The sequence below is a fragment of the Thunnus thynnus genome, chromosome 8 (genome assembly GCF_963924715.1).
Source record: "Thunnus thynnus chromosome 8, fThuThy2.1, whole genome shotgun sequence".
Classification (NCBI taxonomy): domain Eukaryota; kingdom Metazoa; phylum Chordata; class Actinopteri; order Scombriformes; family Scombridae; genus Thunnus; species Thunnus thynnus.
Window position 1 is genome coordinate 17,032,261 of NC_089524.1, and position 15,719 is coordinate 17,047,979.

Genomic DNA, 15,719 nt, shown 5'->3' on the forward strand with positions numbered 1-15,719 from the left:
CTGTGTCTGCTCCGAGGTAATTACTTTTATTTTTCATGGATAAGTCCAATGAGATGGGCGCAAAAAGCTGTAGAGCTAACATTAACAGGGTACGGCATACCAATCGATGACTAGCACTTCTATGCTATGCTAGCTACTGAAGGTATACTGAATGTATACACATGCTGCTCTTCCTTTTAATGATTGTAACAGTGAATAAAGACCTACCCTCCTTTACAGGAACAGTGTTGCTCCTTTATTTAATTGTCTTCTGTCTTAATCACCAGGTGATGTGCTGGTTCACTTTTATACTGTGATCTGTAGCTTCTATCTTTATCTTTTTAACCTGTTTTCGCTGCTGAGTCAGTTTGACATCCTGGATATATCCTTCAAACGCATATTGTAGACCCTTCTGTCTGCCTCTCTCTGAAATCAAAAAATGAGATATTTGTTCAGGGAGTGCAGTTAGTGACCGGGTGGGCTCCCTGCTAGCTCTGACAGAGTAGCAGCGGCTAACAACAAAGGTGTGGGGCTTGGCAAAGGGAAAATTACACTGTAAATTCAGAATAATTAGGCTGTACATTGCGGGCTGTAATCTAAAGTGTTACCAAAAAATTTTGGCTGATACAATGCAGGTTTTGATGATTTTTGAAAAAACATACTTATTGTGTGCAACATGCAGAGAAGACGTGTTTTTTTTTCCTCCCTTTGTATTTCTAGATTAAGCCATTATTTCCCCTTTAATAGCATGCCATTCATTTGGGTGCCATTTTCTTGAATAGTGAGGTGCCTCGTTAACAAAGGGAGGAAATCCATTAAAATGGATGGCTTTCTAATCATCAGGACACTACCAAGGCACAGAGACACAACTTTTTCTCTGAAATCCTCTTAAGCTCGGTCCATGTGTCTTTACATCCTTAAACTCCAAGTCACGTTGTTACCAACTTTCATTCAAAGTTGGACACCCAGAGATAAATCTAAAACAAAAAGCTTTCAAGATGTGGGACAGCTTAGTTTGATCAATGATAGGATTGTCTCATATGTTTACTTGCATTTTTCTGTCTGAAATACAGTCCTGTGGTTGTTTTGTTTTTGCCACTTTGCTGTTATGAAAGAAGAAAAAAAATCATGACAGAGAAACTTGTGTTATCTCAGCAGGACATCGTGCAGCAAGCTCCCTCTCTGTCGTATTTGTTCCCAGACCAATATGGTCAGTAGACTCCACTTAGTTCCATCTTCATTTAGAAATCTGGATGCTTGCTGAAGGCATAGTGTGTCTCTGAGCCACAGCAACTGTGCTGTTTCATTATTTTTATTTTTAGGTGTTTATGAGAGTTTATATGTCAGTGTCAAACCAGAAATCTGCAGCAGCATATAGCTGGAAGCACTTGCTAAATGAATGCTTCCATTTTCTCAATGGTGTGTGTGTGTGTGTGGGGGTCGGGGGTGTGGGGGGGGGGTTGCCTAAGAGACTAAACAACATTATATATTCAATACGTTTGAGATTAAATGAAGCTTTAGCCATGCTTTTACAGTTTAGTTTCATATTAAATGAAGCACAGAGGCTTGGTGCATGCATTGCCAGGATTCATCTAATGACTCCCTCTCATGGGCTGCCAGTTCATGGGGATGTGTGACAGTACCGACACTTCTGAAGCTATTCAGTAAAGTCCAACTGCTAGGTACCGAGGACAAAAACAAGACTTGATTAGCGATGCCTCTGCAGGGATGCTGCTCCGTAGAGCCGTACAGTTGTACTGACAGCAAGGTATCAGCCAGACTCAAGCAGTTGAGGAGAAACAGGAAACTTAAGAGAGGGACAGACATAACAAGCAAACCAGCTCAGCTGCTCTCGTGTGCAGGCAACAGTGCTGTAGCTCCCTTGACAGCTGTATTAGTGCTAATGACAGGCTGTGTTTCTCTGTGGCATTGACACAGATGCACCTGGGATGCAGGACAGAATCACTCCTGGACCAGCATGAAAGCATGTTGATGTAAGGTGCACAATGAAGTCCTTTCATGGGTATAATACAGAAAAAATAAATCCAGTACAGAATAAATTTGGCTTACTGTAGGTGAATAATTAACAGTTTGATCTCCAACACTCCGACAGATCTGTGAGAACTGTGGAAGACTTGCACCTAACTCACATGTGGATAGCTTAGCTCAACACTCAGTGAAGCTGACAAACTAATCTTATCACACGGTTCATTTAGTAGCTTTAGTATCTTACTACTGTAGGGGAACTATGTTTAGCCCACATGAACTAAAAGTCCTTAAAGTTATCCTTTTAAAATTTGAGGTTTATTTTTTTAGCAATAACCATTCAATGTATATACAATCATTATCATCTCTCTACATAGTTGTTTTCATTGTTAGTGGCGAGTCCGCCATTCCCCCGCTGGATTCTGGTGCTTTATTAGGTTACTTCTGATACAAACACAGCATTACCTACTGCTGCAGCTTCACATTAAAAATATCCAGGTGGTGAAACACATGGTGGATTTAATTGTGAAGCAGGATACACAATGTATTTGTCACCGGTGTTTGATTTGTTCATCAAAAATGCATCTACACAACAAGACAACGGCTATTTCAGTTTTAATTACTGACAGACATCTTTATTAAAACAATATGGGTTTGCTGGTTGTGCTGTGAACAGATAACCATGATTGTCTTCTGTTGTATTTCTGGAGAAGTAGCTGCTCAAGGAATGTTTACTGCATTCTGGGACGTGTAGTATTAAACATCATTTGCAGTTACAACTAATAACCACGTGTGTCACCAAATCAAGCAGGACTAAAATCTCAAGAATTATTACTTAAAAGTGCTCACAAACATTGATATCTTAACATGTACAATTCCGCATGCTGATGAAGATAATGTGATATGATTGAAAGTTCCACAAAAGCCAATAAACTGACCTCATGGGATTATTTTATCATCTGCTGTTTCAGAAGTCAAAAATATTTAAACTCACTTCCATTTCTTTCATCAAATGTTTACTTTGGGTGCTGCAGTTATGACTAACATTTGATACAAAATTTAAAAGTCACATTAACTTTTTTAAGCATCTAGATGTCACCTGTAAATCTATGTAATTAAACTTTAAATGTCACCTACCGAGGGAATAGTCTTAAGCCAACTTTCAGTGTCACAGGTGGAAGGATTCATGAGACACTTTTGTACTGATGCTGAAGAGCGGGATCATCATCATGAGTTGTATTTGCGTCATGTGTACGCCCGCATATGCATGATTCATGTGATGAAATGTGTCACTGTAAGACACAACCTTTCTAAAAATGTCAATTAATGGTCATTGTATATACATACATATACATACATGTATATATAACTTTGAAGGACTCTTGCATGTATTCAGTGTTAAAGTACTGCTGGTTTGTCATGACTGCAGCAATTTACATTGCTCTTTATTAATTTAGGCCTACTGCTATAGTACTCAAGCACCACTGACATGAAACATCCGGAAAAATGAAATCATTTCTATGAATAACACAATTTTTCAATAAATGATATGCTGTGAAAGATGGTGCATACGACTTCGCAGCCATCAAAAAGAAGCTGCAGGGAGAACTGCATGAGGAGGCATTATCAGGCTTGTCAGCGCGGCCTGTCTAAAATAAATACTATTTGCATCTTTCTTCTATTTATCATCTGTTGCATTATGTCCGCTGTCCTCTCTCATTGCTGATTAAATTTCCTTTAGCCATGCTTACTAGTTGTGCTGGGAAGGGAGCTCTTGAAAAATGCTCTTTGAATGTGATTGCTCTGAGAGAGTGGAGGTTGGGTAATGACACGGTGGCATGATTTTTTTGGGGGGGGGGGTGGAATATACACCGTTTGACAGCGTGTCTTTTTCTAGTGCATTTCTGGCTCCTGTCTTGGAGGCTGGCAGCAGGAGAATGGAAATGCAAAGACGACGAGATTGAAGGGTTGGAATACAAAGACGAGGGACGTTTCAATCAAAATGAAAACACCTTTTTGTGTGCACCATTTATGTATTAAGATGAGAACCATTGCTTGAGGGTCTTCAGAGAAAATAGTCTTTCTGATAGTGTGTGAGAACTAAAGCTAAGTACTACATTTCTACCGAAACATTAACGCTAAATGTACCTAGTAGGACGCAGCTTAAAGGACCAGTGTGTAGGATTTAGTGGCATCTAGATTGCAACCAACTGAATACCCTTCCCTTCCCCTTATAAGCATGTAGGAGAAACTATACTGGCCATGCAACTCACGAAAAAGACGAAAGACCCTCTCTAGAGACAGTGTCTGGTTTTCTGGGCTACTGTAGAAACATGGCGGTGTAACATGGTGGCCTCCGTGGAAGAGGACCCGCTCCCTCAATAGATATAAAGGGCTCATTCTAAGGTAACGAAAACACATGATTCTTATTTTCCCCCTAAATCGAACACACTGGTCCTTTAAGTCTTCAATTAATAATTCATTTTCATATAAATACTGTAGATGTTGATTCAGTTTAGTTCGATTTTATTTTATTTTTATATCTGAGAATTACACATTTGTCTCAGTATGCTTCCCACTATGGATGTGTAGTTGTTATATGACAAAAAATTCACCTAATACCCAGGTCATGAAAATGCACCCCTCTGTCCTATGAGGAGTTTTTGGCTGCAACAATAAGAGGAAATGAGGGGTTAATTTTGGCTGTAATAGTCAGAAACTGTGGCAGAAACTCACAATTAATCAACAGTAAATCAAAAACCCACAGATGTAGTCATTGGAATGTGCAGTGTAAAAATAATAAAAGTTGTTACCCTCTTCTAAACGCTACAGATGACCACTTTCAGCAGACGATTGTTTCTCATGGTATGACGCTGCAACTTTCTCTAACTAGCTGCAGTTCTCCTTGGTTTCCTTAATGGCTAGCTGAATTGATTAGTGCAGGGAGGATGGGTGGCCGCGCGGCCTGCTGCCTCATTACTCTCAGTTTGCAGGTGTTCTCGATGCTTCGGTGCTCCTGCTGCCTTGGCACAGAGAAGACAGAGGACAGAGACCAGACCCACCTCGTTCATCTTGCGCACTGTGATGGAGGTCATGCAGGAAAGCACAAGTCGCTGGGAGTGACAGATGGAGTTGCAGAACGGGAGGGGAATCAGCTCAGCCTCAAAGTGTTTCATTTGTTTTTCATCTTAGGAAGGCTGCTGCAGGCACGCTTCTGATGACAGCACCCGCCAGGCTTACTTTATGGTTATGTAAGGCACCCTGACTCTGTGTGTTTGAATTTTACTACATCTTGATGAAACTGCAAATGTGTGTGCTGATTGCGTGTTTATTGTAGGGTTAGAACAGCGCAATATGTCTACGCTCTGGTGTGTTTACTTTCCAATGGCACAGCGGCAGAATAGCTGTGGTAGCCACATAAAGAACACAAAAATAATGTACTCTGTATGTATATCATTTTACCAACATGTATTGAAATGTAAAAGAATGCAAAACATACTCGTACACACATGCCGACGTTCAAGAATAAGAGTGTAGGAAGTGACTGAGAGCAGTGGTTAAGATTTGACTTTTTAAGCCAACATTATTTCCTAGAAATGTATATTTATATTACTAATTACTGAAATAAATAAACCCTTTGGTTAAGGTTTGGTTGTGGTTAAGATAAACATGTCATGTCTCGTGCTTCAAATCCCTTTTATCCAGACTACTATCTTTCCTTTATTAAGTGCTGTGAGTGCCTAAACATAATCATAAAAGGGTTTCATAATGCTTTAGTTGCTATACCAGAGGATATTGTACTGCAAGAGCTCATACTGTAGGGAACACAAATCAAATATGTTGTTGGGGAACAATTTCCAGATATTAATGTTTCCTCATTATACTGATAACTGTACATAATCCAGGCGGCATTATTTCTTCTTCTTACTGTTGGAAATTAGCAGCATATAAACATTATTTCGAGGAGACAGAGTTTTAAAAAGCTGCTATAATTAATATTTTCATATTAACAATGAAACACACGACAACTCGATTGTGAAAAGGGTTGCTCATTGTGACGAACTTGCTTCTGCAGGCTCCCTCAGCTCTACGAAGCTTTATAGCATCTATCAGCTCAGTGTTTTGGTGTTATGGGTCTCAAGACAGCTCTAAAAACTAGCTGTATGCTCCCTGACCAACAGCAGATGACAAACAGATAAACTTATCATCTAGCTGGTGAACAAAGGACAGAATTTAGCAGTTAGTGGAGATCAAAAACTGGACTGAAAGGAGAGTTTTCCAAATTAATGATAATGTTGATCTGTATCTGCTGGATGTCTAAATATGCAACTGTTTGTCAACAAGTTTACCAAAAAAATCAGTTATTGCAAGTGCCTATTTAAAGTCTAAAACCTGCAGTAGTTCATAGATAAATAATAATATCAACATCGAAGACATTTGAAAGAATTACAAAACACAGATTTGTTCTTAAGCTGCTTCATCAAGTGACAAAATCTGCAGGGGTAACAATAGCCGAATGGCCATCCAGCTCATTGTACTCGTCCTAATTGCTGAGTCAGAGCAGGGATTTGACTGAGACACAGGTCTCATTATTCTGACTTTCATTTCACAAATACTTTGCAAATTCTCTCTTTCTGACTTCAACTGCTGTCACTTATTGTTCCATCTCCGAGCAGAGTAGTTCCGGATCATAAACTCCATCTCCTCACATTTGCATATTCTCTCCAGAGCCATAAAGTCTGCACTTGCCTCAGCTGTCTGCTCAGGTGAGAGGAAAGACCATCACAAAAAAAGGCAACAGCAATTGCAAAAGCACTGCAATTAAGTAATGTGACCAGACCTGTTGTTTAAGTCTCTTGAATTTATGCAGCTTATTGTTGTGCGGTGTATTATCTTGACAATCTCTGTGGGCTTTAATTATTGGAACACTTAAAGTGTGCTGTAGAGTTCATCAGTGCTCTGTAACACTCAACACAGGGCTGCCAAGAAATAAACGAGTAGGTGGGCGGGGGGCAATTAGAGTGTAGAGCAGCTTCTACTCAACTCTGGTCCCAGAGGAATTCTGTCCTCACATTTTGGTTCCAGTCAATAATTCAGCCACTGGATTTAACCATTTGTCATCGTATCAAACTCCCCATTGCCACTGTAATTGGCTTTTGGGGAGCACATAACTACTGAAATCACAGAATTTCAGGGCTAGAATTTTGTTGAATAATTCATTAGTTACAGTGAGAATACTTAAACAAGTCCCCTAAACTAAATGACAGAATGCCTTCCAACATTGTCATTGTTTTTAGTGCCTCCCAAAATATTGTTACCATTTTAAGACCAGCCACCACTATGGTTAAGGTTTCGTTGGGTTTAGGTACAAAAACTATTTGGTTAAGGAGCTCAGTGTTTCCTTGTGGGGAGTGATGAGGTCAGATCCTAGATGCCAACCATGAATGCCGTATTCTAAATTTACGTAACTAGTGCAGTGCCCGTCCAAACTGTGCCTGTTCGGAACGGGACAATTTTTCAATACCTAGAGAGAACAGTGCCCGTTGAGGTATGAGGTATGAGGTATTTTTCTGTATTTCTCAAGAACCGCTCATCCAAACAACTTCACACATCGACATTGCACCTCCTTGATTCCCCAGCAATCCATCCGCCAGGTATGAAGCAGATCAGATGAACGGTTCTTGAGATATGCAAAGGACAAACATACAGACAGACAGACAGAGATTCCTTGCTTTATATAGAGAGATACCACAAGAGTTGGCTGACTGAATTAAGTTTATTGTTCATTACAACCTGGGTTTCATCGGTTAAATCGATAATACTCACCAAAATAACTGCTGAGATCTCAGAATGTGGCAATCAACAAATAGGTCCAACGGGCCTTGAGCAACAAAAACAAAACCTGCTGTGATAAAATGCATTTCTTAAAGGTTAGGAAAAGTTTGTTTAGTCATGGTTAAAACACAAGAAACCAACTGAGGTCTCATGTGCCAAACTCGCACGATTTGTCGACCCATCTATCCAGCCTGATTACTTCCCTACGTGGTTCTGTGGTGCTGAAAACAATGTCACAGACTCAATACTTCACATGGCTGCTAGAAGTCCTGGTCAGGTAAACAGAAACATAGTCCAGCAAAAAAAAAAAAATCTCACCACAGCGTCCCCTTTGTAGCTGTTCTGGAGATTTTGATCATATCTTCCTCAGCAGATAGAGTTGTCCAGTTGTCATGGAAATGTTCAGATTTCCACTTTTTCATTGTATTAGTTCAGTAATGACCCAAACCAACAGACGTGGGGAGTTAGGAGTGAAAATGCAACAATTTATTGTTTTATATCGTTTATTGTGTCAAAAGGGCTCTATCATAATCAATTTTTATTATTTCACCAAGTTCTATTACATATGAGCTCTTCTTCCCATAGCTGTAAACATGCAGACTATAGAGACTAAAGAGCATATTCAGTAGAGGATATACAGAGGAACAATGTTGTTGATGCTGTCAGGTAAAACGATTGCACGATCACCAACGTACATCGAATCGTGAAATACGGAAAGCTTTCATTGGTTGAGGTCCGACACGTCTGCTATTTGTCTGGACCAAATCACGGCAAGAATCGTATGACTGTACGATCGCATAATTTGACATAATGACAATCCTGGAAAGCAAAAATATTGTTGATACTGCTCTGATGGGAGAGCAATTATTTTGATATTTTTCAGTATTAGACATTTCAACAAACTACAAAGAGAGTCTGTTTTCTTTTGAGGACTGTTTCTGCTTTCCTTTCTGTATATCACTGTCATACTGTATATGAAAGAAGTAATGAATTCATGTACGTGTCACTGTTTATCAAAGCCTATGCATGACTTTTTCATACACGAGGAACGCGGTATTTTGCTGCTTGTCACGAGCCGCTCACAGGAAACCACAAAGTATCTGCTCATTAAATGGATGACTTGGATATTTTTAGCCTGTAACATGTTGTTATGAATAAATTATTGAATTCCAATGTGGCTGCTGAGTGACTATGTTCAGTTATTCCTTGTTCTCTTGAACATGTATAAAAGCACAGAGCTGCACGGCTGTAAAGGTCACATCAGTTCAACACAACACAATCTACAATTCCATCATCAACTGCCATTTATTAGTATCAAACCACTGCTACAAAATTACATCAAACATGATGAAAATGGACTTGCATACGTGCTATACACAATGTAAGCTTTAAAGTAATTAAAGTACATGAATTTTCTTATTTCTGGACAAATATCAATATATATATTTATATGTATTTATATATAGATATATCAATGCCACTTAAAGCCATATATATCATTCCAGTGATCTAGAGCCTATAAATGTACAACTATATCCCTGGTGGCTAAAGGACCTTCATACACATTTGAGTAAACATATCCATTCCAAACTTCTCATCACATAATTTTTCAGCATGATGATTTAAAGATTAAATTAAATTTAAAAAAAAAAAGAAAAGAAATAAAAGTACGTACAGAAAACTTAAGGGTGTTCCTGTCACCATCATTAAGTAAATTCCCGTTTTTTTGTAAAAAGAAGGAAAATGGCATAAGTAAAGATATTCAATTTACAAACAGAAGAAATGCTGCACCTCATGTGTTGTTACTAGAGGCCACAGATAGCTCAGTGATACGATTTGATAACTGGTGCTACAAAGAACTGATTTGCTGTGTCATTTAGTGTATATAGAATAATGTGTAATCTGCCTTCTGAGGCATGAAAACAAATGAAATAGGATTACATTTACTGTCAGTCAAATGATGACATTTTCTCTATGGCAACCCGTTCAGTCCTTCACAAAACTGACAATTGCCCGGGAGCGTCATGTGAAAACACTTCGCACTGTGTGATTCAGTCGACGGCGTCATGGAGAGACCTGGCTTAGATAGCTTGCTTTAAAACCCAGGCATTATCTCAGGCTTTGCATCATTGGCTGGCAACTTATTTTCCAGTTCAGTGGAAATAATGAGGGACAGGTTGACAAATACTTGATGCAACCTCTTTTTAAAATAGCACGTCACCCTTACGTTGGCAGCTGCCACACTATCAGAGGGATTTAAAAAAGAAAATTGAGAGTCACATCAGCCAGAAATTACTTACTGTTTTTGCACCAATTGAAATGTTTGAGAGAAAAGAAGAGGCCTATTTCAAGAACCTGAACTTTCTTTTTTGCTTTTTCCATTTAGAACTGAATCAAACTTGCCCAGAGACTTCTTACAGAGAAAGAGAAAGGCATTCGAGTTTTTTTCCCCCCTGTCTTTCTGCCTGGGTTTGACAGGAGGAATAGCTTTTCCCTGCTGTGCAACAAACATATCTACCAAACCGAATGCTAGCACTCAAGAAACAGAGGTTTTTTTGATACTGACAACTCAGTATGCTGCTCAGGGAGCTGGATGGCGACCGCAAGAGCCAGGCAGCAGCTCCAGCGTTATAGTATGACACAATCTCCCAGTTAAAACTGACAATGGCACAGGAAGGGTTTCATTAACCGCTGGGTCAGAAGGAATCCCTCTCTCCTCCAGCCTCGTCTCTGTTCATGCCGGCCGCAGACGCCTTTGTGAAGAGCCAAACAGCACTTTGACACAGTGCTAATAATTCCCACAAACCCACTGTATATGCTGCCGTAATTTTGCTGCAGGATTACTGTTTTACATAAATTTATTTGCAGAAGAAGAACTGCAAACATCCAGTATTCAGTGGTCAAATCACAATCCGCTGTAAAGCATTATTTGCTGAAAACATGCGCTCGAGGTTGAATATTTGTATTAGTCGCAATACAAAATGACTCATTGTCAGTGTTTATGCAGGTTTGTCTTTTTAAAATTTGTAAATGCCACTTGCAACATGTTGCCTCGCTTCTCTACATCAGCTCTCACTGGCACCACAGTATATGTGCTCCTATTGGTGCAGCAACACTGTCACAACACTGTCTGAGTTTGTTATGATGTTTCCTACGGTGACATCCTGAGTCACACATCATCTGCAAAAATAATTCTTGCTGGTTGTTCTCAGTTTTTTTTCCAAGCAGCTTTTTATTTTTTTTTAAGTTTTTTTTTACAGCAGCAGGAAAATTCTAGCCAGTGTCAGATACAGTATGTCAATCACAGGAGAGAGTAATAAAAGTGTCCGTCTCAGACTCTAAAGAGGTGAAAACAGACAGGAAACTGCAGTTTGTGTGTATAAAGTTCGACCTGATAATATCCAGTATGAAGATGATTAAGAACGATTTGAACCCTGCTTCTTTTTCCCTGGAAGATAAATACACATTAGTACACTGAAATCTAACTATTCACTCATCATATTTGAATTATGAAGACAATTAACTGCGTTAATTCAATTTTTTACTTGTTCTCTATGCTATTTTCGGGGTTACATGTATCAGAATAACTTAATTATGCCTCATGAAACCACTTTCAAACAAGTACAAATACACAGTACATGTAATTACATGATGTCTGCAACCTATGAGGAGTGCTGTTTGCATCCATCCTGAGATGGTTGGGTGTATTTTTATAAATAGCCGATGTAATTAAAACTGTTAAGTGAGTAATTATTTTATACTTTACACTGCTAACAGGAGCTTCAGCTTGGCTTGTAGTAACACTGCTCTAAATAATGTTATTCAGCTGATTGACAAAATACTTTGAAGGCACTCAGTACAGTACTTGTTCCCATCTGAGACTCATTTTAAACAGCTGTTGTTTCATAATGCAACAAATCCAAACTAAATGCATTCAAAACTGAACATTGTGATTCTGATACGTCGGCTGAGTGCAGGAGGATGCTTTGAAATGGGCGATTTAAAAATTCAGGGTGGGAACTGTGGGCTATAATACCCACACACTTGAATATTTAATATCCTCTTATCTTATATTTAAAAGCGGAGAGATTTTTTTTTTCCTCCGGTGTCAGCTGGGAGCTTTGAGGTGAGGCAGCGATCTCTGCGGGTGGGTGGCGTGGCCTCTGTTCAGCTCCTACATCAACACGACTTTTTCCAATTGAACTTTTCACGAGGTAGGTCACAACCGTGGATGTTTTAGCCAAGACTGTATTCAGTTCATAGGATACTAGAAAGCCCTGCCCCTGAAAAAGTACATTATAATCTACTCCAAATGCATCATGGGAGGGAATGAACAGCGTTTTACGTTTGTAATACATTGAGAACAGATATACTGAGCAACACACTCCAGTCAATCATGACTATACAGTGCAAATGTTGGTTAATCCTGTGTACTGTGGCATCTGGCCATCTGGGCTCAGGAGGATTTATACAGTGTTTGGGGGCAGAGGGGAGGGGATCAAGTATGCATGATACTGCACAATTAAGATGACTCAATAACCCCGAGTTACACTGTACAAACACAAGCGATATGTTCCTCAACCTGGAGAGTGATAATGACCCCTTTGAATCATTAACTCAGATATGAGTTTAAGTATTGTAACATGAAGACTTTTATTGCAAATAATAGTGATTTGATAAAAGGGACTTGTTAATACCATTATTCAAAAGAATTAACATCCAGTACATTTCATATGGAAATACTAGCATGGTCTTAACTGCTCGGACAAGCAACCAACATAACTCCAGACTGTCACCAATGTGCCACAATAATCATTATGACTCTGAACAGCAGTTGTTTTTAGTTTATCAGCAAAGTTGATTCAAATAAATCACAAACAAACATAGCCTGGTGATCTGTAGGAGGTATGTATTTTTAGACCAGGTCGAGAACGAAAACGTTTGGAAAAAACTGGTTCCATTCATTAAAAAGTTTGAATATCTGTAAAATGGCCACCTCAAAAAACACAGGTTAACTTTGACATGCAGCACAACCATACTCTCTGCACATCGTCAAACACGCAAGTGTGTGAAAACTATGACTACACACTGGCTCTAAAGATCAAACGGTATCCTATTTTCTCCAAATATACACACATTGATTCTGTTCTATAATACTGTTATATTGGTTCACACCCTCTCTGTTTCAAAAAGTAGGTTATTTGATTGCAAACATTGTTCTTTTTAATGTACTCGTCTCGACAAAAAATCAACGACAGTTATGGCATCTAAATGAACCTGACAACATTATAAACTATGCCATACTGTGCCTCATTCAAATAAATGTCACATAACCAGTTTTACATGTTTCAAATGTATTTTTTTATACATTGTTTTCATAAAGGAAGAGAATAAATATATTTCTGACCCATTTTCATTATACCTTAACATTTAAACAAGATCATATGGTGCAGTATTTTCATAATTTGTAAAACAAGCTGATAACAATTCCAAGAAAAAAAAAAAAAGTTCAGCAGACCTCAAAACAAAATCACCACAAAACATAAAAGTAATAACAGTGTTTGTGCTTTAAGTCTTTTAACTGCGATGGCTATTTCTCTATAGGTTTGCAGTTACAAGTTCATGTGAAAATACTGTGTGAACTCCTTGATCGCGGGGCGAAACAGAACACAATCCAAATCCAAACAAGACTTGCAAACATGTTAACCTGTATGACAAATACTGCATTTTTATCAGTTGCGACTGGCTTATTTGAAAATACCTGTGAGAGCCATAAGTTGAGGAATTTTGTTTTCACTGAATAATAATGCCTAATTCGAAATATCAGTCAGCAAATGGTTTATGAACATTCAATAATCAGTCAAACAAATGTGGTCATATTTTATGGAGCTCCACATCTGGGAGAGCTTCTGGAAGTGTCCTTCTTTAGAAGGAGGTTAATTTAATGTCTATGGTACTATTAAGGCATTGCAGTAACTCTGTTTACACCATGGATTGAAGATACTTGAGGATGAATATGCCATGCTGACAGTCTCGTCAAAAAGTAAACCCTTACCATAACGCTGCTTCGCGTCTTGATATGGTTGATTTCAGTGAATAAAAAAGCCGCAAACTGCATCATTTAATTAAGTTTGAACTCTGTTGGACTTTCATTGGCCCTGCGGACACTGATCAGCTGTTTGTGTATCTTTGATAATAATTATAATTAATATGTGAAGGATGCGGATTGGAAAGAAAGCCGTTTTCAGCAAAATACTTCTGTAGAGATCATGTACTTAACCACTAACATGATCTATTGAAATATCTGCCTTACACTGTCATATTTTGCCAAGAATCGTAAGCGACATAGCCTTTTTTCTCTCTATATTTCCATCATTTGTTAATTGGTACAATGATGTCCATTAACTGTAGACTGTAATATATTTAAGTAGTGAATAATCTGTAAAAGAAAACGGAGACGGACAAAATGCAGTGCTGCAGAATCTAAGCGTCATGCCAAAAGCTGAAGCTAAAAACTTCAAGCGACCGACAGTATGCAGCTGTGTGTTTTTGTCCAGAAGATGATCAGTAGGTTAACAGTGAGTTCAGAGACAAAATGCCCCGCTCAGACGCCTAGTGGAGGTGGCCCGTTTTCAAAGAGAAAAGCAATCAGTTTAACTTGGGCTCTGCTTTTTCTTCTCAATACTGCAACAGTTTGTTGTGACATTCACGTATGTGACTCACTGAAAACAAAATATGGAGGATATACTGTAATATTTATATTTTCAAGAAAATATGTAAACACAGGGCAGCGATGTTCCTCCCTTCATAACTGTACAAACTCATGAACCGTGTTAATGTTTTTGGTCGAATGAGAAAAGCTGGTCCCACTTTAAAACAAAAGCCTACACTATATTAAAATATAAAGATACAATACAGTATACTTTGCTACTTTGACGTCTGCCTGATCAAAGCTGTTAGGCAGGCATAGTTACTGAAGGACCCATTTCAGAATACAACAAAGCACACCTTCAACACTGTTCATCCATCTACTGAGTAATCATGACAATACAGGTCCTGAAAAAACACCCTGCCTTTTTTGTTTTTTTCTTTTTCTTTTTTTTTTTTCTGTATTTTTTAAGCACACTTCATAATCAAATTTTGTATTGTTAGGAATCTAAATGTCTTTCCTTTGTTCAACAACCCATAATACATTCAATACAACATTGGTATGGTAATTCTGTGTACTGAGAGACTTGGCACAATTGCTTATTTTTAGCCATGTACAAAAACGGATGAAAATGTCAGTTTTGCGCCGTCACCTCCCAGAGAAAGAGGCTTGAAAAGTAATTTGGGAGGTTTGGGGCGGGGGGAATTTTGATATGATTGGAGGCGGAGCGGGAAGTGGGGTGGGGGGGTGGGGGGGTGAGCACTGATTCACAAGGTGATCGATCAATCAGAAAAGAAAAAAAACTGAAGAGAGAACAAATAATAATTAAAAAACATCATAGTATTTACATGACAGAAATTTCACCAGAACGCAAATTAAGAAAGAAAAAAAAAAAATCCCCACACAAAATAACGCTGATTATTTTCCCCTCACAGCTTTTCAACAAACTGTACCAGATTGGATCCCAGCCATCAGCAATGTCAAAAAGGATTCATAAATGCTCTCGACAGTCATTGTGTCCGCGCTGGCCTCTGCTAGTACACGCTGATGAAGGAGGAGAGAGCCAGGACCAGGTATCGGCAGGCCAGCGGGACGTGCGCACTTCCTGTGCTCCCATAGGGTGCAGTGTTGGGTGCTGTGGGCAGGAAACAAGAGAAGCTCTGATTAGTTGTGATTGCACTTTCACTCCGCCGCATCCTCCACTTTCAAACTCGCAGTTAGCTTGGTATGGTGCTTCCAAATGAGAATGTAAAAACTCCAATTACTGTAG

At 38.9% G+C, this 15,719-nt stretch overlaps 1 protein-coding gene across 2 annotated transcripts in view; it reads right to left on the minus strand.

Annotated features, from left to right (window-relative positions):
* Positions 1-11,256: 11,256 nt before the first annotated feature.
* negr1 (neuronal growth regulator 1) overlaps positions 11,257-15,719 on the minus strand; it is a 164,347-nt gene continuing 159,884 nt past the window's right edge. For both annotated transcript variants that reach the window (XM_067596803.1, XM_067596804.1), the window contains one exon: positions 11,257-15,584. In XM_067596803.1, the coding sequence (XP_067452904.1) occupies positions 15,484-15,584 (101 nt within the window). In that variant the 3' untranslated portion in view covers positions 11,257-15,483. The remainder of the gene's footprint in view (positions 15,585-15,719) is intronic.